Source organism: Neoarius graeffei, chromosome 14 (assembly GCF_027579695.1).
Source record: "Neoarius graeffei isolate fNeoGra1 chromosome 14, fNeoGra1.pri, whole genome shotgun sequence".
NCBI lineage: Eukaryota > Metazoa > Chordata > Actinopteri > Siluriformes > Ariidae > Neoarius > Neoarius graeffei.
In genome coordinates this window covers 62,432,915-62,457,027 of record NC_083582.1, presented here as the reverse complement: position 1 = coordinate 62,457,027, position 24,113 = coordinate 62,432,915, and the positions used below count along the sequence as shown (strand labels likewise).

General features: G+C 42.8%; 1 protein-coding gene across 6 annotated transcripts in view; it reads right to left on the bottom strand.

Annotated features, from left to right (window-relative positions):
• Positions 1 to 24,113, bottom strand: part of nrxn1a (neurexin 1a) — a 435,939-nt gene that overhangs the window by 191,771 nt on the left and 220,055 nt on the right. For 5 of the 6 annotated variants that reach the window (XM_060940196.1, XM_060940197.1, XM_060940198.1 and 2 more), the window contains exons 9-10: positions 5,678 to 5,800; positions 3,960 to 4,341 (exon numbers count right to left, since the gene is read on the bottom strand). In XM_060940196.1, the coding sequence (XP_060796179.1) occupies positions 3,960 to 4,341; positions 5,678 to 5,800 (505 nt within the window). Of the gene's footprint in view, positions 1 to 3,959; positions 4,342 to 5,677; positions 5,801 to 9,091; positions 9,144 to 24,113 lie in introns of those variants that run through there. The other variant, XM_060940200.1, reaches the window with a different exon arrangement.

Genomic DNA, 24,113 nt, shown 5'->3' with positions numbered 1-24,113 from the left:
AAATCTGAAAGGCAGTCTACCTTTAATTTAAAAAAAAAAAAAAAAAGCACCTGAAAACAGAGGATACCACTGTTTCTAGCTGCCATAACGTGGAAGTAATGTGTCTTGCGGACATTCTATAACATTAAATGTAACTGGAAATGGTTAAAAAAAGTGACATGTTGTTCAAATAATACTCATCTCATTCTCATCTCATTATCTCTAGCCGCTTTATCCTTCTACAGGGTCGCAGGCAAGCTGCAGCCTATCCCAGCTGACTACGGGCGAAAGGCGGGGTACACCCTGGACAAGTCGCCAGGTCATCACAGGGCTGACACATAGACACAGACAACCATTCACACTCACATTCACACCTACGGTCAATTTAGAGTCACCAGTTAACCTAACCTGCATGTCTTTGGACTGTGGGGGAAACCGGAGCACCCGGAGGAAACCCACGCGGACACGGGGAGAACATGCAAACTCCACACAGAAAGGCCCTCGCCGGCCCCGGGGCTCGAGCCCAGGACCTTCTTGCTGTGAGGCGACAGCGCTAACCACTACACCACCGTGCCGCCCGTTCAAATAATACATTTTTAAAAATTTTAATCGTTGGCAAATCCCTGTCGTATAAGAAGAAGAATACATTCCATGGTGTGCAGTTTTCAGGAAAATAATCCATTTTGGGGTGTTCACGGCATCCTGCCACATCGGGGTAGATTATTTTTCAATAACAGCATGGCCTGAGGGGCTGCACGGTGGTGTAGTGGTTAGCGCTGTCGCCTCACAGCAAGAAGGTCCGGGTTCGAGCCCTGTGGCCGGCGAGGGCCTTTCTGTGCGGAGTTTGCATGTTCTCCCCGTGTCCGCGTGGGTTTCCTCCGGGTGCTCCGGTTTCCCCCACAGTCCAAAGACATGCAGGTTAGGTTAACTGGTGACTCTAAATTGACCGTAGGTGTGATTGTGAGTGTGAATGGTTGTCTGTGTCTATGTGTCGGCCCTGTGATGACCTGGCGACTTGTCCAGGGTGTACCCCACCTTTCGCCCGTAGTCAGCTGGGATAGGCTGCAGCTTGCCTGCGACCCTGTAGAACAGGATAAAGCAGCTAGAGATAATGAGATGAGAATGAGCATGGCTTGAAGAGTGTTATTCCTTACATATCTTGTTTTTTTTATCTCACTTATTTGCAATATAAAGAACATTGATAGGACTATCAACAATGTGCAGCCAAATATTACTAGTTTATCTAACCCTTTAGTCCATTAATAAAACATTACTTTTTTAAGTAATGCCATGATACAGTAATGTTACAAATAAATGACCAACCAACCAAGTCACATAATTCCCCACAACCCCCTTCCCTTATTCTCTCTGCACTTATATTATGTAAACTCTCACACAAACCATAAAACACACAAAAAATGAAGAACAGACCCTCGAGATAAATAAGAAAGAGGAATGACACTTGTTTATCTGTCTTATTTAGTCTCTTCTCAATTATCTGTACTCCACACACAAGCAGTTAAAAAGGAGGCTAACCACATTATAGCAGATCCCACCCACCCGCTGTACAAGTCTTTCCAGTTACTATCATCAGGTTGTCGCTACAAAGTCCCCTTTGCCATGGAGAACATTTTCCGTAACTCATTCATTCCCACTGCTGTAAAAAATCTTAAATAAACAATAACATCTCTTTACTTTTATAACCATCACCACTATATAAACACAAGGCTAATCAGCCACACTTAAAGGCGATACGCAGAACCATGGCATCACTTTTTGTTTATAAATGCCTTGAGACCTCAAGAATGGCACAGGAATAGTTTTAAGCGTTAACAATAAATCTAATATAGTAATTTTTACGATTAAAGTGATTTACAGTATATAGGTAGCGGTCTGAGTGAATGACCTGTGACATCACCGCAGGAAGGCTATCGGTCTCATCGCCATTTCCACTAAACTAAAACACAGAGCTGATTGCGACTCCGATCCTTCATTTTTAGCTAATTTATCACCATGCCATGTAGATGTGGTTTTGGCCGGTGCAGCAACATGACAGAAGGTGGATTTATGTTGCATTCATGGCCCAAGAATGTTTAAACTGCAAAGATTTGGACGCGTTTTGTGAGTTGTTCACGGGCACATTGGGCGCCTACGAAGCGGTCTCTCCTCTGCTCTGCACATTTTACTGAAGACTCGTACGAGACCTCTGATCTGTTGAGGAGCATTGGCTATAACCCTGTATTGAAGGAGGGTGCAGTACCAACAATTAAAGGAAAAGAAAACTACAGGAAAAGGAAAGTAAGCTCAGTTGCACCAGTTCTCCCGGTGTGTGAGCCAAGGGTTGTTGCTAAAACCCGAGACGGAGCGGGACGTGACGTGACATATCGCTCGGGCAGGGACCTCCCTGCGGTTGTTGCTAAAACCGGTGACGTTCTGTCCCGTCCTGTTCTGGGTTTTAGTAATTGCCTGAGCCGAGCAGTAATGGCGGAGTACTCAGTATGGAGAAAATGGAGAATGAGTGGACCAGCCGTCTGATTTCTCTGCTGGATAGACTTGCCTCAGCAGCAATATCTCACCCTTACGTGGAAGAAGCGAATGACCGGAGAACTGAACGAACAATTGAAAGTCAGATTGTTTCAAAACAATTGGCCACAAGATCGGCCTTCAAGAAGCGAGAACACAGACGGGTAAGCTCTGACTCTCATTTGGATACAAAACAACAAAAACAACAACACTTCTTGTTTACCTGCATTTAGATTAATACATGTAGCTTGTATTGTGTGTTTAAGTTACCGGAATAAGATTATTTAATTTGCTTCAGAATGTGATTGTCTCAGTTCATCTGATTATTTAATGAGCCTTTTACGTTTTATCAGTGAAAATGCATGCATGTACATGTATGTTCCATAAGTTAGAACACCCATCCTGTTTTAACGAGAGTCAACCCACAATCAATGAAGTCAAATCAGTCTTAGTTGAGTAAGTCAGTAACGGTATTTCTTACTTTCACCATAAATTTTTATTTATATGGCTTTGGTCTATAGCTGTCAAAGGCCTCGGCCTTAAAACCAGTTACCGCTGTGACATCATGCACTCAGGGCTGGCTGGCTCAGTGGGGCAGCTCGAATGCCAACTTTGCGGTCGATTTTAACTCTCAAAAATATATATATTTTTATTCCCATTTATGCAGCATACAGGAGTCAAGGATAGAGATACTATCCACTCAGAAATGTATTTAAAAATAAAGGTTCTGCGTATCTCCTTTAAGATGATTTTCTGTCATGGCAGACAAAGTTTTTCTGATTCTGATTATTTATTTATTTACTTACTTCCACATTTTGTTTTCTTTTTTTTCTGGATCATTAATTAGTTCCACCCAATGGCAGAAAATATTTGAACTAGAAGGGCACTCGGTAGAGTTTGTACCTCCGCCAAGCCACATATAATCAACATCAAATTCAAAATCACTTGAACCTTGGATAATACTAAAGCTGTTCACCAAATTTCATCCAAATTCGTTCACTACTTTTTGAGTTATGTTGGGAACAGACAAAAAAAAAAAATCCTGGTTCCACACACATATCTGGATTTGCATCAAAATCTAATCAATGGTTCCTTGGTCCATGGCTCACCTTTTCTCAAAATTTCATCAAAATCCGTTCACTACTTTTTGAGTTACATTGGGAACAGACAAACAAATGGAGCCGAAAACATAACCTCCTCCAACAAAGTTGCCAAAGGTAACAAATCTACAGAGAGAATGGGGTGGTGGGGTGTAGGGAAAGTCTTCATAATATTTCCTTTCAAGGGCAGTTCACCTTGCAGACAGTGGGGCGCTATAAAAATTGAAAGTAGCTCCTTTAAGGCAGGACCTGAACAGAATTTAGGTCCTTATTTAAACCTGAACAGGATCTATATGTTCACTGGATCAGAAGATTAATAACGGACTGTTCATCAGTATAGAGGAAAGCAGCTCTTACCCTTTAACCAGTTCCACCACGATGAAGTCGTTGCCATCTCCTCGGTTGTAGAGGATCAGTCCATCAGGGGAAGTGGTCTTGAACTGGAGGAAGAGGTGCATGGAGTAGTAGGCATGCAGCGTTGGTAGGGTCACATAACTGGTGCGAGACTTGAAGGTCACTGGGTCTGCCACGATGCTCTTGTAGCCAATCATGGCATTTAGCTCACAGTAGTCAATGTCCCCATTCTTGCAAAGATCGATATAGGACATGCCATTGAAGGACAGACCCTGCAGGTGCCCGATGAAGTTTGAAGGAACGGCAGGCATGTAGAGCTTTTCTGTAATGATGCCCGTCTCGATGTTATGGAACTCTAGCTGCGTGTGGTCTCCTGTAATTTGGCCTTCAAAGGCAGACCAATCAGGTGAGAGATTTAGAGAAGGACAGAAGAAAAACTGAGTCAATGTGAAAAACTCAAACTGAGTTAGTTAGATCTAGTGGGAGAGAAGAAAGCACTTTAATATTTTATAAATATCTTTTAAAGCCTGCCAGGAGGGACTAGTCTCACTCTTAAATCAAGGAGGTTATGTGAATTTAATGTATTCCCTGAGTTTCAGACTCCAAATGCATCAAATGTAGAAGAAATTTTCTTTACACCCAAAAGGCATTTTATACAAGCCAGTGCAATTACTGAACAAGAAAAAAATATATTATATTGCATCAGCTGTAAAATAAATAAATAAATAAATAAATCCTGTCTTTGTATGGTGATAAGGTGTGTGTGTGTGTGTGTGTGTGTGTGTGTGTGTGAGTGAGTGAGTGAGAGAGGGAGCATGTGTGAGTGAGTGTGTGTGTGTGTGTGTGTGTGTGTGAGAGAGAGAAAGAGAGAGAGAGAGAGAAAGTGTGTGTGTGTGTGTGTGTGTGAGAGAGAGAGAAAGTGTGTGTGTGTGTGTGTGTGTGTGTGTGTGTGTGTGTGTGTGTGTGTGTGTGTGAGAGAGAGAGAGAGAGAGAGCGTGTGCAAACGAGAGAAAGTGTGTGTGTGTGTGTGTGTGTGTGTGAGAGAGAGAAAGTGAGTGAGTGTGTGTGTGTGTGTGTGAGAGAGAGAGAGAAAGTGTGTGTGTGTGTGTGTGTGTGTGTGTGTGTGTGAGAGAGAGAAAGTGAGTGAGTGTGTGTGTGTGTGTGTGTGTGTGTGTGAGAGAGAGAGAGAGAGAGAGAGAGAGTGTGCAAGAGAGAGAGAGTGTGTGTGTGTGTGTGTGTGTGTGAGTGAATGTGTGTGTGTGAGAGAGAGAGAGAGAGAGAGAGAGAGTGTGTGTGTGAGAGAGAGTGTGTGTGTGTGTGAGAGAGAGAGAGAGAGAGAGAGAGAGAGAGAGAAAGTGAGTGTGTGTGAGAGAGTGTGAATGAGTGAGAGAGAGGGAGTGTGTGTGTGTGTGTGTGTGTGTGTGACGGAGAGGGAGCATGTGTGTGAGTGTGTGTGTGTGTGTGTGTGTGTGTGAGAGAGAGGGAGGGAGTGTGTGTGTGTGTGTGTGTGTGTGTGTGTGAGAGAGAGAGAGAGAGAGAGAGAGAGTCTGAGTGAGAGAGAGAGGGCGTGTGTGTGAGTGTGTGTGTGTGAGAGAGAGAGAGAAAGAGTGAGTGAGTGAGCGATCAAGAGAGAGGGAGTGTGTTTGTGTGTGAGAGAGAGGGAGTGTGTGTGTGAGAGAGAAAGAGAGAGAGAGAGAGAGAGATAAGGGGCAGATGTGTACCTTCTGAGGGCTGCAGGTCATCCACTGTAAGCTTCAGACTTTTCCCCCTTCGGACCACACGGACCGTGTGCCATTCATTATCATTCAGATTCTGACCCGCAAAGATGGTCTCAGGGCCTTTACCTACAACATAGTCCCATACATCCATTACCAGCAAGCAGAGAAGGACAGACGGAGGGATGGGGTAATAAAGCAAAAGAGCTATAAATCATGAGGAGTAAAAGAGATCGAGAGAGAGAGGGATATTAAGAACAGAAAGAAGAGTAAGAAAAAGTGATCCTATTTAGTGAAGATAGAAACAGCGCAGAGCTACACATCGCAAAATAACACCTTAGCTCTCTTACACCACATTCACACACTCATCCAAACCTGCAGCGATACTGAAAAGACGTAACTATTTCACCTACAACTCATTTCTGTCCTGACTGATCTAACGCCCTGGTTTTATCATCTCAGTAAAACAAAGCACAGCAGAAGCCGTTTGCTCGAACCTCACTCATATCGACGTACACCAGAGCAACGTATCACCTTTCAACCACTAGATGGAGACACGCAACAAGTCTTTTCTCCTCTCTCCCACAGGAACCTGTCCAACATCATCTCAAGGCGAAACATGGCTTGCTGCATATTTCATTCATCTTACATCCCTTCAATTCCCAAGTGTTTAAGGCTGCGCATTCAAAACCCGCCGAGTGTAAACTTTATTCGAGAAAGCAATTTCTCACCTCATCCAGACCCCACCTTATCCCACGCACTCATCCGGCAGAGCCAGAGCACTCGACGCTCGAGCTTCCGGTGGCTGTTGTCTCTGCTCATCACTTGGCTGGGAGCTATGAGGGCAGGATGTCATTGTCAGAGATGCCTGAAGCACGTCTCACTCGATAACAGGTAAAAAAGAGGCGCCATTAAAGAACTGCCAGCCTTGCTATCGATTTCCCATTCTTTGCTGCTCTCAATTACTGTGAATCCAGATCAGGCAGTCATGAATCAGCCTGGGGGTGGGAGTGAGGGGTTGGGGTGGGGATGGGGAGATGTCCCAGAGCTCCCTCTAAAGGAACATCTGCACTTTGCATCTTAAAGAAGGAAGTGACGATGTGCAAAAATCTCCCTCAAAGCATCACTGTGCTCCAAGTGACATTGTCTACATAACTTTCCACAAGGACAGTGGGAACTGTATCACACTCATTGGCCACATTGCCATTAGTGATTAATATCCAGATAGCACAAAAATGCAACAGAGACCAAAAGTTTTTTTTTTCTCCAGCTTGATGAAGCACCTCATTGCCATGGAAGTAGGACAGGTGACTGTGTGTCTCGTCACTTTTTATCTCCCATTCAATATGGAGGAAAAGGGCAGAGTTAAATAAGAGAGTGGTTCTCCAAGCAGGTTAGCACTTTTGACAGGCCAGGACCAGTGGGAGAATGGACACACACACACACTTGTTTCACCATGATCTTATAAGGACCTTCTATAATACCAACATGATGAAAATATCTCAAATATGGCCAGATTTATCATCTCATCTCATTATCTCTAGCCGCTTTATCCTTCTACAGGGTCGCAGGCAAGCTGGAGCCTATCCCAGCTGACTACGGGCGAAAGGCGGGGTACACCCTGGACAAGTCGCCAGGTCATCACAGGGCTGACACATAGACACAGACAACCATTCACACTCACGGTCAATTTAGAGTCACCAGTTAACCTAGCCTGCATGTCTTTGGAGTGTGGGGGAAACCGGAGCACCCGGAGGAAACCCACGCGGACACGGGGAGAACATGCAAACTCCGCACAGAAAGGCCCTCGCCGGCCACGGGACTCGAACCCGGACCTTCTTGCTGTGAGGCGACAGCGCTAACCACTACACCACCGTGCCGCCCTGCCAGATTTATCAAATATTTCTTATTATTATCCATATAAAGCCTCGGTCACAACCGGCCGTATGTGCTCCTACGGCCGGTCTACGTGCAAAAAACGCAAGAAACGCACGGAGGGCGCGTGTGACATGCTGATTTTCGAGCCGTAGACTGGCCGCAGAGGTTCTTTGTCATGTCAAACAAACTGTACGGGCGCTTACGTTTTTTTCAGGTTGCAAGACAAACTTACGGCCAACGTGCGTCTTTCTCCACGAACAAAAAAATGCAGCGATTTGGGAAACGCCAAAAATCGCATGGCCAAAAAATCGTACGTCCGGTTGTGACCTAGGCTTAAGACACTTTCCATGGAATAAAAACACATGTTCTATTCCCTTCTATCGGGTTTCTTTCACTTGGTTCGATAGCATGTGATATTGTTAACATATCGCTTATCCTACGTACATGTATGACATCACTCTACCCAATGGAGAATGAGCGTCGAATATGGTTTACGATATTGCATGGTTGTCAAGACAACATGGCATCACACTTCGGAGACTTAAGCGCTAGCGAGTGACTGTGACAATTTGTAAACAAACATGGCCACCAGGTTTGCTGTCGATGTTGATTTTAAAAGTAACTAAGTAAATTACACAGGGAAAAAAGAATACTCCAGTATGAGTGAAAAATATTGTGGTGAGCGGGTGTGGAAGAAGAGTCTGGAGACAGAAATGTTAGTTTCTCGGTCGTTAGCCTGTGCTAGGAGTTCTTGATAGCACTGGCTTGACTATGCTAGCATTGGCCTTCGCTAACACTACTGCTCAATACTACACTGGCTGGAAGATAACTGGACTGCCAGGCTAACAGCATTGAGTTGTGGGTAAGCTAGCATTGGCCTTCGAGAATGCTGAGATGAAGAGAGTGTGTATGTATAATAATAATAATAATAATAATAATAATAATAATAAGCAATATTGGCTGGCTTTTTTCATGGTATATCAGATATATTCCATTCAGCTACTCGTCTTCGACTCGTTCAATATCATGGCAGCTGAATGGGATATATCTGATATACCACAAAAAAGCCATTATTATTATTATTATTTTGGGGCGGCACGGTGGTGTAGTGGTTAGCGCTGTCGCCTCACAGCAAGAAGGTCCGGGTTCGAGCCCCGTGGCCGGCGAGGGCCTTTCTGTGTGGAGTTTGCATGTTCTCCCCGTGTCCGCATGGGTTTCCTCCGGGTGCTCCGGTTTCCCCCACAGTCCAAAGACATGCAGGTTAGGTTAACTGGTGACTCTAAATTGAGCGTAGGTGTGAATGTGAGTGTGAATGGTTGTCTGTGTCTATGTGTCAGCCCTGTGATGACCTGGCGACTTGTCCAGGGTGTACCCCGCCTTTCGCCCGTAGTCAGCTGGGATAGGCTCCAGCTTGCCTGCGACCCTGTAGAAGGATAAAGCGGCTAGAGATAATGAGATGAGATGAATGAGTATTATTATTTTACACATTCAATGGAACAATTATAGATTTTACAAAAAGTTAAGAACAGGGGGGTAACTTACCAATATTGAATGCTGATTCTGATTGAATGTAATTCAATGTTCTGTCAATCCAGTGTACTGTACAAAGTCAAAGTTCTAACAATAAAAATGGTACAAGTCCAAAAAGCCTGAACAACAAACCAACTTATATACAAGCTACCGTATATACAGGTTGATAGTTCAAGTTCAAAGTTACTTTTGGTCGTAGTTAATTGTTACATTGCAGTTGTTCAAAACAAAACGGCTTTGCTGAGTGAAGTTCACAAGTGACGTCCTCTTGTAAAAGTCACTTTTCCTCACCTCCAAGTAGAACTTTAATAATATTTCCGCTATTGCTCGCTTTTCCAGTTTTTCGATGTCCATTGGTATGTTTTTCTCTTGTAAATATGTGTGAAGAATATCCAGGGAAGTTTTTTGTAGTCTTTCGGGTGTTCAGCGCGTCTTTCTCTTTAAATCTTTCACTTTGAATGAAGCAAAACTTGCGGCCATGTTTGTTTACAAACTGTTAGTCACTCGCGAGCACAGAAGTCTTATGTCTTCCAGTTTTCCTATATATTTAATGCAGAAGATTAAATGCATGAAGAACATCCAGGGAGTTTTTGTAGCCTTTCAGGTGTTCAGTGTGTCTTTCTCTTTAAATCTTCAGCTTTTAATGAAGCAAACCTCGCAGCCATGTTTCTGAACAAACTGTGAGTCACTCACTAGCGCGGAAGTGTTACATCTCCGACGTGTCTCTTTTCCAGTTTTTTTGATGTCCGTTGGTATGTTTTTCTACTGTAAATATGCGTGAAGAATATATAATGAAGTTTTGGTAGCCCTTGGGGTGTTCAGCACATCTTTCTCTTTAAATCTTTGTCTTTTAATGAAGCAAACCTCGCAGCCATGTTTCTGAACAAACCGTGAGTCACTCACTAGTGCGGAAGTTTACATCTCCGACATGTCTCTTTTCCAGTTTTTTTGATGTCCGTTGGTATATTTTTGTACTGTAAATATGCGTGAAGAATATATAATGAAGTTTTGGTAGCCTTTGGGGTGTTCAGCACATTTTTCTCTTTAAATCTTCGGCTTTTAATGAAGCAAACCTTGCAGCCATGTTTCTGAACAAACTGTGAGTTACTCACTAGTGCGGAAGTTTACATCTCCGACGTGTCTCTTTTCCAGTTTTTTTGATGTCCGTTGGTATGTTTTTCTACTGTAAATATGCGTGAAAACTATATAATGAAGTTTTGGTAGCCTTTGGGGTGTTCAGCACGTCTTTAGTTTCCGTTTATTTATTTATTGCTTAATCTGAGCACTGAATTCACCTCGTCTTCTCTCTCTCCCAGCCGACAAAGAAATGACTATGTGCATGCGCAACAGAAAAGTTTTGTCATTGGATCTTCGCATGAGCTCTGAAATGTGACATCATGTTGTCTTGACAATGTGCAATATTATAACAGTATTGCATGCTCATTCTCTATTGGGTAGAGTGGCGTAATACATGGAGGATAAGCGATATGATAACAATATTGCATGCCATCAATAAACCTGCTAGAAGGGAATAGAATACGTTTTTTATTCCATGGAAAATGTGGCCCGTTAGTGTAATAATTCTTATTATTATCCATACAGGACACTTTTTCGATGAAATAAAAACATGTACTCTATTCCCTTCTAGCAGGTTTCATTCATTTGGTTTGATAGCATGCAATATTGTTAGAATATCGCTTATCCTACATATATTATGTCACTCTACCCAATGGAGAATGAGTATGCAATATTGTTAAAATATTGCACGTTGTCAAGACAACATGACATCACGTGTCGGAGACGTAAAACTTCCATGCTAGCGAGTGACTGTGACAATTTGAAAACAAACATGGCAGCCAGGTTTGCTTTGTTAAATACCGAAGATTTTGGGAGAATTTTGGCTGCCAGGTCGCTCCGTTGTGTGTAGCTGTCAATGTTGATTTTAAAAGTAACTAAGTAAATTACACAGGGAAATGAATACTTCAGTACGAGTGAAAAATACTGTGGCGAGCGGGCGTGGAAGAAGAGTCTGGAGACAGAAATGTCAGTTTCTCGGTCGTTAGTCTGTGCTAGGAGTTCATAGCACTGGCTTGACTATGCTAGCATTGGCCTTCGCTAACACTACTGTTTAATCCTACACCGGCTGGAAGGTAACTGGACTGCCACACTAACAGCACTGAGTCACGGGTAAGCTAGCGTTGGCCTTCGAGAATGCTCATATAAAGAGAGTGTGTATTATAATAATAATAATAATAATAATGGCTTTTTTTCATGGTCTATCAGATATATTCCATTCAGCTACTCATCTTCGACTTGTTCAGTATCATGGTAGCTGAATGGAATATATCTGATATACCACTCAATGCCAGCCTATATTATTTAATTATGAGACTATTACAGATCAAATATAATATTATTCAGCCTGTTATTTTGGTATACAGTTCACACTTTTAATTCTTATTCTATGAGGAGATAAGATTTTTTCTTTGTAAAAATAAATGCTTAAATTTAGAAAAAAAAATCTGCCAACAGAACAAGACTATAACAGGAAATAATAAATAAATTTATCACGATTCAATATATTTACTATTTACTTGCTAAGATATTATTCTTGCAGTGCACGGACATAATTATTAATGCAGCCAGCTAATTAATTAATTAATTATATGACTGCCACTAAATGTAACCCTAACCTTAACCTCGGTGACCAAAACGAAACCTTTTGTCAGTTTTAATTTTTCAATAAAACCTGGATTTTTTCTTTCTCTCTCTCTCTTTTTCTTTTTTAAAGAAAACCCAAATGAACCCGGTATAAATAAACAGCTATTATGTCTACATTCTACACTCTGGCACAAACTGTGCAGTGACCCCGCACTACAGGACATCATTAGCTGAATTCTACATGCGAGAGATTTGTAGAGGTGGAGAGATTTGCTTCATTAAAAAAGAATTAACATCCCTGATTTATAGGGCGTCAAAATTTCGACAGGGGCTACAAACCAAAAAGAAGTTTACAGTGATAAATAACTTAAACATAAAAACTACAGGCTCATACCAATAAACCCCAGCATTTCATTTATTCCTATAAAATTGGATTTTACAGAGATGAACTAAAAGGCTGTAAACTCAGGACGACCCACCGTTTTTCAGCATCTGCAGTAAATGTCATTGTGCCACAAGACCAGATATGAGGCTCTAACAAGTCAAAATATAGCCTGGTTCAGCCGAGAGCATGCTCTGACCCGACCATTTCTAAATAAATAACTTTCATTGCGCTGTCACTCAGTACACATTACTAACTGATGAGCTGATGTGACAGCATTGTGCAGCACACTGTCACCCCGGGCGTAATCTCAGCCCCTAATTGGCGTCACATTACCCTTTTTTTGTTGAAGAACAGCAAATCATAAACACACATGCTCATACTTATGCACTTCTAAAGCTAATGAGAATGCAAACACAAAAGGCTGCACAACAGCAGGTGAGTAAAGCGTTCAAAGCCACTGCATCCTTTCATCCTAAGCGTATTAAATACAAAAACATCTGTTCTATTTATTTATTTATTCATTTACTGCCTAGATTTTGAGATTTAGAGCTCATACAAAACAAAGTCTCGTGTTTGTATATAAGGAGCACGGGCGATTGCTCTAAGACAACGAGGGAGGCTCAGCCTCCTCTAAAAATGACGAACATCGTGTAGGATGAATTGCGCTAGGCTTATGTTATAGCCGACCTTATAACATTGCTATTTCAGATCCAGAATCATAGAAATATATGTGCTCCACCCAACTACAGTGCGAAATCATTCCGTTATAACTTTCCCCAGTTCGCCTAATGTGTGCGTGAGTTTTTCCCCCTCGTGACAGCGCGATGCAGCCCAGCCTCAGTGGACTTCAATGGCATTTGGGAGCTATGCGCTTTTCAATCTCAAAATGCAAGACGGTTATTGGACAAATACTGCGAAAACGCCCGCCCACGGACTCCGAGCCTCACAGTGGGAGGGACATGGCAAAGCTTTCCGCGAGGAGACTGGTGATTGGTGAAAGCGGCCGGATATTTTCTTTGATTGACAGCTCGTTTCAAATATAGACAGGCAGCGGTGAATCTCAGTTCAGTCCCATGCGGATTCGCAAGTGCTGTGGTGTATTGTAAGAGATCGGCTTACATTTCGATTTCATTCATTACATACGGTTTCTACCAGCTTTTTTAGTTTGTATATATTTTCATTGTAAATAAAGTGTAAATATAGTGTTGTCAAGTTTGCTATCTTAGTTCCAGAAATGTCGTTTATTTGAGTGACTGAACTTGAACTTGAGGGGGCTAGTCAGCTAGCAAGAAAGCTGCGCACGGATGCCAAGCATTGCTGATTTAATTTTGGCGAAGCCATTTGCCAGTCTTCCTTTCGAGGAAAAAATTAAAATTAAAGAGCAGGGTAGACCAACGCCTCAAATTGACTTGGTGAAAAAGGTAGGGAATAATACTCGTTCCTTTCAGCTCTCCTGGTACGAGAAAGTGAATTGGCTAACAGCAAGTGACCCACATCAACAACAGTAAATAGGCTACTTTAGTAATATGTCATGGATGGACCAAAAATATAGAATCTATTTAAAATGTTTATGCTGAGTATATTATATTGGAATATATATTTTTCTGGATATGAATTAAACACAGCTACAATTTGGAAAACATTTTTAAACAAAAACACAGCCGAGAACATTTCACACTACAGGCCTGGATTAAAAGTGAAGGGTTATCAAAATTGTCAATAAAACATTTCTCAGTCAAAATAAGTAAAATATAGGGAAAGTGTCATTGAATGAAATGCGTGGCACCCAGCTCTATGTTTGGCTCCCCAAGGTCAGTGCTTGTGCCTATTCCAGAACACTCTGCTGTTACTGCTGAGGTTCCTGACAAAGAGCTGCTTTCAATAATGATCAATTTTTAAACAACATGCCACAATTTTAAAATATAAAATGTTAAAATATACCCCCCCAACACCACCATCATGTATATTGGACAGTAGGCTAATGGGCCAAAAGAACCTGTTATTTCACAGTTTGTGACCCTGCCAACAATCAGCCAGATCAGAGGCAAGAGTATGGGCAAAATTGATGTGTTTTTTCTTTTTTCTTTTAAAATCTGGAAATATTGTAACCGACCAGCCTCCCCTGTTTGAAAGACTATCAGCCGCCACTGATAAGGAGCTAACAAGGAGGTATGTTATTATTTAAAATTACACCAGAGCGCCAGTCAATGCTTACTTCTGATTGGTCAATAAATTTTCTGTAACAGCTGCTTTGACAGGGTTCTAGTTACAAAGATTTAAAAAAAAAACCAGATTACATTACTGCACTCCTCCTTATACATTATTGTTTATTGCTGGGTTTCAGTCACATGACTTTTCTTAGTGGTTTTACTAGAAGTGAAATAGCTGGTGGTCTAAACGGCTGCCGTAGTGCAAACAACTAGTGATAACTTATCAGAGTATGCTCATAATCTAGAGGCCACTGCTCACTTTAGATCTATTCAGAAGATTGCTATGTGCAATGGAATCGACCCCTACAGTCTGGGAAAGAAGGATTTGTCATACAATCTCGAAAACTACCCTTCAGTCGAGTTCCCCGACATCTCGAACTATCTGGTGTTGCAGACGTCCTTCTACACCGCAAAACAGATGAAAGCGTGGAAGAGTATGGAGGCTTACAACTTTTTTGTATGTGGCTGGGTAAAGGACCTCGCTATCAAGTCGCTGCCGAATGAATCCTGTATTGTTTTTTTGCCAGTGTACGTAAGTATGTTTTTTTCAAGCTTTTCATTCACGTCTTTACAACAAAGCGCTGCAAGTTGAAGTGTAAAGGGACAACAGTTGGCTTGATTCTCACTTGTGTTGGCTCTTATCTCTCAGGTAAATCATTCACAAAGATCATCAGAAACCCCTTTAAAGACCTGGATCTTAGTTAAACAAGACGGAGAAGTGATCACGGCGTATTGTAACTGTACGGCTGGGGAAGAATTTTGTCGCAACCTTCATGCATATGGACTTTGTGAGGAGTAAACAAAGAAACAGCTGGGGACTTTAGCACTTTGTGACTAAAAAAAGTACCATAAAATAACGACACATAGCAAGAAAAGTACTTGGACAACACTAAGGACATAGCTGAGAGGGAGATACAAACCTTTCACCAAGTGATCACTGCAAACTCGAGCATGCTTCGACTCGGCTCCCTTCAATTTCAGTGAGAGGTTCAAAAGCCACCTTTCTCAACGTCTTTTTGTGAAATCCTGTGTTCGTTCACCCTTTTTTATTAGTTCATGGGGAACCCTGAAGAAACTTTTACCAGTTTCACAGTTTGATTGATTTGAACAACCTAAAACAACGCAAGCATAAGGCATTTTTCATGCGAGCAATGCAGCTTCTTCGTACAAACGCTTTGTCAACTGAGCTTTGGTCGACCACCAGCTAAAGTTTTGAATAACTAATGATCCGTATGTGATGTCACGTGAAACCCAGCAATAGAGTAAGAAATGCACAGGAACATGTATGACAGACAGTGTTGGGCAGTAAAGCGTTACTCTAATTTGAATAACTTCTGCAGTAACGAGTAATGTAACAGATTACAATTTCTAAAACAGTAATTAAATGGCAGTTACTTATCCAAGAATCACCTTGTTACCTCACTGCAATTTGAATTTTGTCCTCGATAAGTTATCTTACTATGACCTGAACGCGCAGCAGGTCAGACAAACAATGACGGAGGATGAGTGAGTGGAAGAAAAATTTGCTTTCCAAAGTTGGAAATACTGCCATTATTTTGAATTTGCGACAACCAGAGATGCAAAGAACAGCACGGTGGTGTAGTGGTTAACACTGTCGCCTCGCAGCAAGAAGGTCCGGGTTCGAGCCCAGCGGCCAACAAGGGCCTTTCTGTGCGGAGTTTGCATGTTCTCCCCGTGTCCGTGTGGGTTTCCTCCGGGTGCTCCGGTTTCCCCTACAGTCCAAAGACATGCAGGTTAGGTTAACTGGTGACTCTAAATTGACCGTAGGTGTGAATGTGAGTGTGAATGGTTGTCTGTGTCTATGTGTCAGCCCTGTGATGACCTGGTGACTTGTCCAGGGTGTACCCCGCCTTTCGCCCATAGTCAGTTGGGATAGGCTCCAGCTTGCCTGTGACCCTGTACAGGATAAGCGGTTACAGATAATGGATGGATGAATGGCGATGCAAAGAACATTATCATCTGCTAGAAACTCTGTCATTCTAGCAACAAAACACTTCCAACTGTGAAAAATACATCAATGGATTTATTGAAGCATCTGACGCAGCAACGCAGCAATGTGAAACTTGTCAAATTTATTTTGTATAGTGCTTTTAACAATAGACATTGTCACAAAGCAGCTTTACAGAAAATCAAAGACTTTAAAGACTTTAAACATGAGCTAATTTTATCCTTAATTTATCCCCAATGATCAAACTTGAGGTGATGGTGGCAAGGAAAAACTCCCTCAGACAAAATGAGGAAGAAACCTCGAGAGGAACCAGACTCAAAAGGGAACCCATCCTCATCTGGGTGATAATAGATAGCATGATTATAAATAACTCACTTCTATAACTGTGCCCTGTATAGTCACAAAGTATAACTGTGAAGCCAGGATAATCATTGTAGTTTTAATATGAAGTCTGTTTTGTTGACGTTATAAACTGTTCATTGATGGAAACTCGAGTGCACAACTGTTCAAAGCAAAGGGGAGTCCCATATACGATTCGTACATTGGGGGAGTGCCTGTTAGAGAGCGCACTTGTCCTGGGCCATCGGCATAGTGAGGTAGGGTGGCCAGTTCCTTTCCTCACCGCCTTTAACTTCCCCAGTGTTTCCACCAGGTCCCCATTCACTGCTGGGTGGACAGGGAGCGAGCCCCAGATCCCCGTTGAGCCGAGGCTCGAACCAGGGACCATTCGCTTAGCGGTCAAGCGCTCTAACCACTTGGCCACCTGCGCGCCGCACAACTGTTCATGACAACTGCAGTCCTAAAGTTAGCAAATCAACTTGAAGTCCTCAGACATAAATGTATTACTGTAAGTGTCCAGAGCCCAAGTCCAAAACTTATGTGGGAAAACAACAACAAACCCCCCCCCCCCACACACACACACACACACAGGCGCTGATAGAGATGCATGCACTCCAGCTAAACAAAAAACAAAACAAAACAAAAAACATCTGGACTTCAGAACAGAAAGAGAAGTGGAAAGGATGTGAATAAGCTCGTTGCTGACTATATTGTAGAAGAGATGTTGCCTGTTTCCACTGTTGACTCGCCCACATTTCGACATATTTGCTAACAATTTCACTTTTTCAGAGCCAAAAGTAATGGAACGACTAATGTAACTAACTACTTTTGATACCAAGTAATCAGGAGAGTAATTTGATTACTTTTTAAAGGCAGTAATTTGTAAAAGTAACTAATTACTCTTCCTGAGTAACTTGATGACAGATGTGCCTCGTAAACAAAGTCAGTGCTTTGTAACAGTTAGAGATAAATCTGAAAGTCTTCAGGATGGAGGACTTTGTGCTTTCTTTGTAATATGACAAGCTTCTTTTTGTCTCAGAAACTTTGAGAGAGAAAAAAGAGAAGCTGGTGAGAGAGCTGTGCTGCTATAAAGCACAGGATAACAGAAACTAACATGTTTTGTGGAGTTTGTACATTAAATGCAATTATAGATAGATAAAAAAAAAGTATGACGATGGTTTTTAAGAAATTATAAAAAAAAAAAAAAAAGCCTCGATGAGGCTGTAACTCATACCGGCCACTGTTGTTGTGTGCGAGTTTGAAATCCGATCAATCCTGAGGGAGGAGGAGCGATTTTTCTGAAATTGTACGTGACCCCTGTGTAGCTGCATCCATGGCAAGTAGTGCCACCTGGTGAACAATTCTTGTTGGAATATGTCTTTAGAGTCTTCTGGGTGAGTTTCAGTGAAAACGTCCTAGCAGTTTACGAACAGTAGAGTTTGGTGTGATGAGTCACCCAAGAATTTCAGATGCCCATAAAATCATAAATATGACAGGTGGTGCCACCATCTGGACAATGTTTATACATATGAACCTGGGGAACATTCCATATGAGTTTGATCAATCCGATCACTCCTGTAGGAGGAGTAGCGAGGTTTGTGAAATTGCATGTGACCCTTGTGTAGCCTCAGCCATGGTAGGTGGCGCCACCTGGTGAACAATTTTTGTTGGAATATGTCTTTAGAGTCTTCTGGGTGAGTTTCAGTGAAAACGTTCTAGCAGTTTACGAACAGTAGTGTTTGGTGTGATGAGTCACCCAAATTTTCAAACGCCCATAAAATCGTAAATATGACAGGTGGCGCCACCATCTGGACAACTTTTACACGTACCAACCTGGGGAACATTGTATGCGAGTTTGATTGAAATCCGGTCAATCCTGTAGGAAGAGTAGCAATTTTTGTAAATTTTGGATGGAAGACGCGTGATCACATAAACTCATCTGCGGCCAGATGAGCTCATCTCATCTCATTATCTCTAGCTGCTTTATCCTGTTCTACAGGGTCGCAGGCAAGCTGGAGCCTATCCCAGCTGACTACGGGCGAAAGGCGGGGTACACCCTGGACAAGTCGCCAGGTCATCACAGGGCTGACACATAGACACAGACAACCATTCACACTCACATTCACACCTACGGTCAATTTAGAGTCACCAGTTAACCTAACCTGCATGTCTTTGGACTGTGGGGGAAACCGGAGCACCTGGAGGAAACCCACGCGGACATGGGGAGAACATGCAAACTCCGCACAGAAAAGCCCTCATCGGCCACGGGGCTCGAACCCAGGACCTTCTTGTTGTGAGGCGACAGCGCTAACCACTACACCACCGTGCCACCCCCGCCAGACAGGGGCGGTCCTGGAGGCGGTCCGACCGCGGGGGGGGCGGCACGAGCGCGAGCGCGAAAAAAAAAAAAAAACAGTCCCCCCCCCAAAAAAAAGGTCCCCGAAAAAAAAACAAGACAGGCGGGGGGGGGGGGGGGGGGGGGGGGGCATTTTGGATGGGGAAGCCCAATACCAAAGTTGCGCAGGTGACGTCATCAGTGTGTGTGTGTGCCTAACTTGTCGTAGCCCCATAATATGCACAATCCCGCCAGCGGAACGTTGTACTAGTCATCAAAAAGACTTTACTACCATAGTATTACACTACTATGACATTACACAGAGTCTTAAGTAATACATTACGACTTGATCATTGCCATTCTGGTAACAGCAAATTTATAACGGGCCGTGTCCGTGACGTACAACACACGATGAGAAATGTTTAAACGACCATGTAAAGCTGTTAACATTCTGTTGGCTAATACAGAGCCCAACGGGGGGGGGCTGCACGAGCGCGGGCGCGAAAAAAAAAAAAAACGGTCCCCAAAAAAAAAAGGGTCCCAAAAAAAAAACCCGAAAAAAAAAAAACAAGACGGGCGGGGGGGGGGCGCCAGCAGGGGGTTTCGCCCGGGGAGTAAATCGCTCTAGGATCGCCACTGCTGCCAGATGAGCTAAAAATTATAATTGTTGATAAACTGCAGTGGTATAAGAAGAATAAGGCCATGCAGGACATGCTGTTTTGGGAAAATCATTACATTGGGCTGTATCACATCACACCACACCACCCTGTCATTGGTTATTTTCCTATAACAGCACACTCTGTTGTGTTTTTATTCCTTACCTAGTATTGTATATTCTAATTCGAACAAGTCAGTAGGTTTCTATACTCATTAATTATCCAACTCCGAACAAAACGCAAAACGGCTGCAGATCTTGTGGATGGTTTCAGAAGAGTGAGATAATGATCCCCATTTTTTCTGAATAAAAACAGCAACACCAATTTACTAACAAATTGTCTCATATCACAACATCATTTCAGCAGATTTGCTTCCTGAGTGACTTTCAAATCGAACTCACTGAGCGCACATTAGCGTCACCTTCTTCCTTAAGATAAAAGATAAAGTGTCAGCAGGGGAGGAGTAGTGAGAGCGTTTTCCATCGCTGATGTGTTTATTACACGCAGGCCTCAGACACAGTCTCGCTGCATCTCCAGCGCTCGCCAGTGTTCCCTGCAGTTTTCCTGAAAGCATGCACGCCTTGCTCTGTCAGCCCTTTCACCTCAACTCTGCACTCTCTTTCCTCACACTGCACTTCAGCACATTTCTGTGTAATTATCTCCCAACGTACTGTGCCGCACGGGTGAGCAGCTGTGGACGAGCAAGACGTCGAGCACCATGACAGCTTTCCCATAAACCGACAGAGTCAGGATGCTCTGCGAAAGAACTGACACCCCAAAGACCGCTCAATTCTTAGCTCTGCGATGTTGCAAGAACCCAGGGCCTGAAAAACTCGACACAACAAAACCTCACATCGAACATTCCCTCTAATCCTGCATCCCATGGAGCTTTCTAGGAAATATTAATTAGTTAAAGGACGCTCTCGGAAGTGGTAGTTAATTAAAAGTTTTGGAATAACATGAATAGTTATTGCTTCACCTGGGTGGTGAAGAGTCGAAGAAATATTCATGACACAGATGCTGAAGGATTTGCTGAAGGCTGCACGAACATGTCTTACATATGGATGAAAAATGGAAATTTCTCTCGCACCAACTGATCATGAGCCAGATTTACTCTGACTTGGAGCCAAATATGAAACTGGTTCGAAGATAATCAAAACATTGGCTAATTTATCACACCGGTGTGTTGCATCATATTTCCAAATGGCGGGTTTGTAGACAAAAGGGGATTAAAAAAACAAACCATCTCTCTAACAATCTCACGATAAACACGTGCAGGCTAGATACTCTTTATTACTCTTTATACACAAGTATGTAAAGTGCCAGATTGATAACACGGTATATTACAATCGCATGAAATTATGTCATTATTATTATGATACAAGTTATATTATGTGCAGGAAAACGGGGGCTGCGATAGTGAGGTGAGAAAGAGAGTGCAGGCAGGGTGGAGCAGTTGGAGAAGGATTCCGGGAGTCATTTGTGATCGGAAAGTCCCAGCAAAAGTGAAAGGTAAGATGTATAAGACAGTAGTGAGAGCAGCTGTGATGTACGGGTTGGAGACCGTAGCCTTAACGAAGAGACAGGAGGCAAAGTTGGAGGTGGTGAAGTTGAGGATGTTAAGGTTTGCGATGGGAGGTTGGACAGGATAAGGAACGAGCACATCAGAGGGACAGCACATGTGGAGAGCTTGGGAATTAAGCTAAGAGAGATGAGACTGAGATGGTACGGGCACATCCTGAGAAGAGATGCAGAGCATGTTGGAAGGAGAATGTTGAGGATGGAGCTGCCAGGCACACGAAAATGAGGAAGCCCAAAGAGGAGATACATGGATGTGGTGAGAGAGGACATGAAAGTGGCAGGTGTGGTAGAGAAGGATGCGGAAGACAGGGAGCAATGGAGACGAAAGATCCGCTGTGGAGACCCCTAATCGGGAGCAGCCAAAAGAAGAAGAAGAAGATTATGATGATACAAGTGAAAATTTTTGACATTTCGCAATGAGTCATGATTTCAGCATCGTATCTAAGCAGTCTGGGCGACATGGGCAGCCGTCCAGGGTGGCATCTTGGCAGGGGTGGCACGGGGTGCCTACACACACACAAATGGTGATGTTTGTGTGATCAGTTTTCTGTTGCTCATTTGCACGTCACGTTGATAATATCATGTCACCATGTGGGTGAATTAACCTGTCAGAGTCGACGCCCTGATTCTAGTTTATGAGCTGGCAGGTTACTTCCTGGTCTCTCACTCAGAAGTACAAGATGGGGAGGGAGGGAGGGAGGGGTGGAGGCGGGGGTAGGTTGGCCTCAGCTCTCCCAACCATTAGTCCGAGGTAGTGGGAGTATGGGAATGTATTACCTCTCTCTTTGTACAGGTCTAATACAATAAGTAAAATCAGAGAAGAAATGCGTGAAAGATAAAGGTGTGCAGCTCTATCATCTCTTTATGAGTATAGTATTAACGCCCGGTCCTACAATACTGATGACTATAACTATAAATAAATCAGTCCCCTGCAGTTTATGTGCTTGGTGGTCACACCAGACCGAAAACAATACCTGGAGCCCAGGCCTGGGTTTATCCATATCGGTGAGATTGCTTCTGGAGCGATTATTCCAGGCCTGGAAAAATCTGATCCAATAAAAAAAATCTGACCAATCAGGTAACTGTTTACATGTGACGTTCTCTGAGCATGTGCTATTTTCCCCAGTATGTATTTTTATACATCCTTGTTGCATCATGAAGTCACGGAAAATAAAAAAATATAATACAAAGCATGGATCTTTTATTCATGGATATGTGATTTTCAGTGGAATCTCATTATTAAATTAATAAAGTAAACATATAAATGCAGGTAAGATATTTTAATTATGAACTTCGTCAGTCCAAACATTTAATTGTTTTAGCCTTCTTCATTTTTTATCCGTGACACATCATCCGTAGGGCGGCATGGTGGTGTAGTGGTTAACGCTGTCGCCTCACAGCAAGAAGGTCCGGGTTTGAGCCCCATGGCCGGCGAGGGCCTTTCTGTGTGGAGTTTGCATGTTCTCCCCGTGTCCGCGTGGGTTTCCTCCGGGTGCTCCGGTTTCCCCCACAGTCCAAAGACATGCAGGTTAGGTTAACTGGTGACTCTAAATTGACCGTAGGTGTGAATGTGAGTGTGAATGGTTGTCTGTGTCTATGTGTCAGCCCTGTGATGACCTGGCGACTTGTCCAGGGTGTACCCCGCCTTTCGCCCGTAGTCAGCTGGGATAGGCTCCAGCTTGCCTGCGACCCTGTAGAACAGGATAAAGCGGCTAGAAATAATGAGAATGAGATGAGACATCATCCGTATGAAATCGGTAACCAATCTGTAATATACTGACCCCTCCGTGACCAATCCGTAAGTTATTAGCATCCGTAATGCATCCGTATTAAAATCTGTAACCACTCTGTATTTTGTATCCTTTTTTATTATATTTCTGTAATCCATGACTTATCCATGTTTCATCAATCAGCGAAGTATGTGCATGGGTTGTTTTGAAGTCCGAGCTGTATGGTATGACCTGGAATAATGTGCTACTACGGTACTTGGAAAAAACTTCTATGACTATTCCTAAGTTGCATTCATTTATTTCCCTGAGTGTCAGGACCAAGCGATATTATAGTGGGGATTGTAGTTGTGGTGTTTCTGCTCCAGACTGGAACTAAATTCAGGCAGCGGTATAGTCATAGTTGTAGTTATAGGTATAGTTATCAGTGTTGTGGGACCGGGGCCTTATGCATGTAATGAAATATGCTAGAACAACACTGACGTTTGTTCGCCTACGTTGCTTGTGTAATGCTGTTACACATACAGTAGGGTGACAATATTCTGTTTTCTGTCCAACTAGCTTACATAACACTGGATATAATACAATTTCACATAGTTTCATCATGATAACATGTGTACCCTGCAGTAAAACAATTACAACCTAACTAGCACATTATTGATTAATAATTCCACTGAGCTGGTCTCAGTAAAGCCCAGAGCACTGCACAAGCTACAACCGTCACTCCATCTAAGGGTGTATTCCTGTCTTGTATTCCTTGGATAAACTGTTTACTGAAGATGACTGAATGAAGCCAAGATTTTAGAAGTGTACACACTGCTGTCAGAAATGGAAAACATTTTTTTCTCCTACTTTACTTGCTCAGAACATCTTCCATTTGCTACTTTTAACATTATCCTACATCTGTATCTGAACATCTGAATGTTCACTTATTAAGTGCGCTATTGTTTTTAATTGTTATCCATACAGGACACTTTTTTGACGGAGTAAAAACGCGTGTTCGATTCCCTTCTAGCGGGCTCCATTCATTTGGTTCGATAGCATGCAATATTGTTAGCATATCGCTTATCCTCTGTGTATTACGTCACTCTGCCCAATGGAGAACGAGCGTTGAATATGGTTTACGATATTGCATGTTGTCAAGACGACATGACATCACACGTCGGAGCTG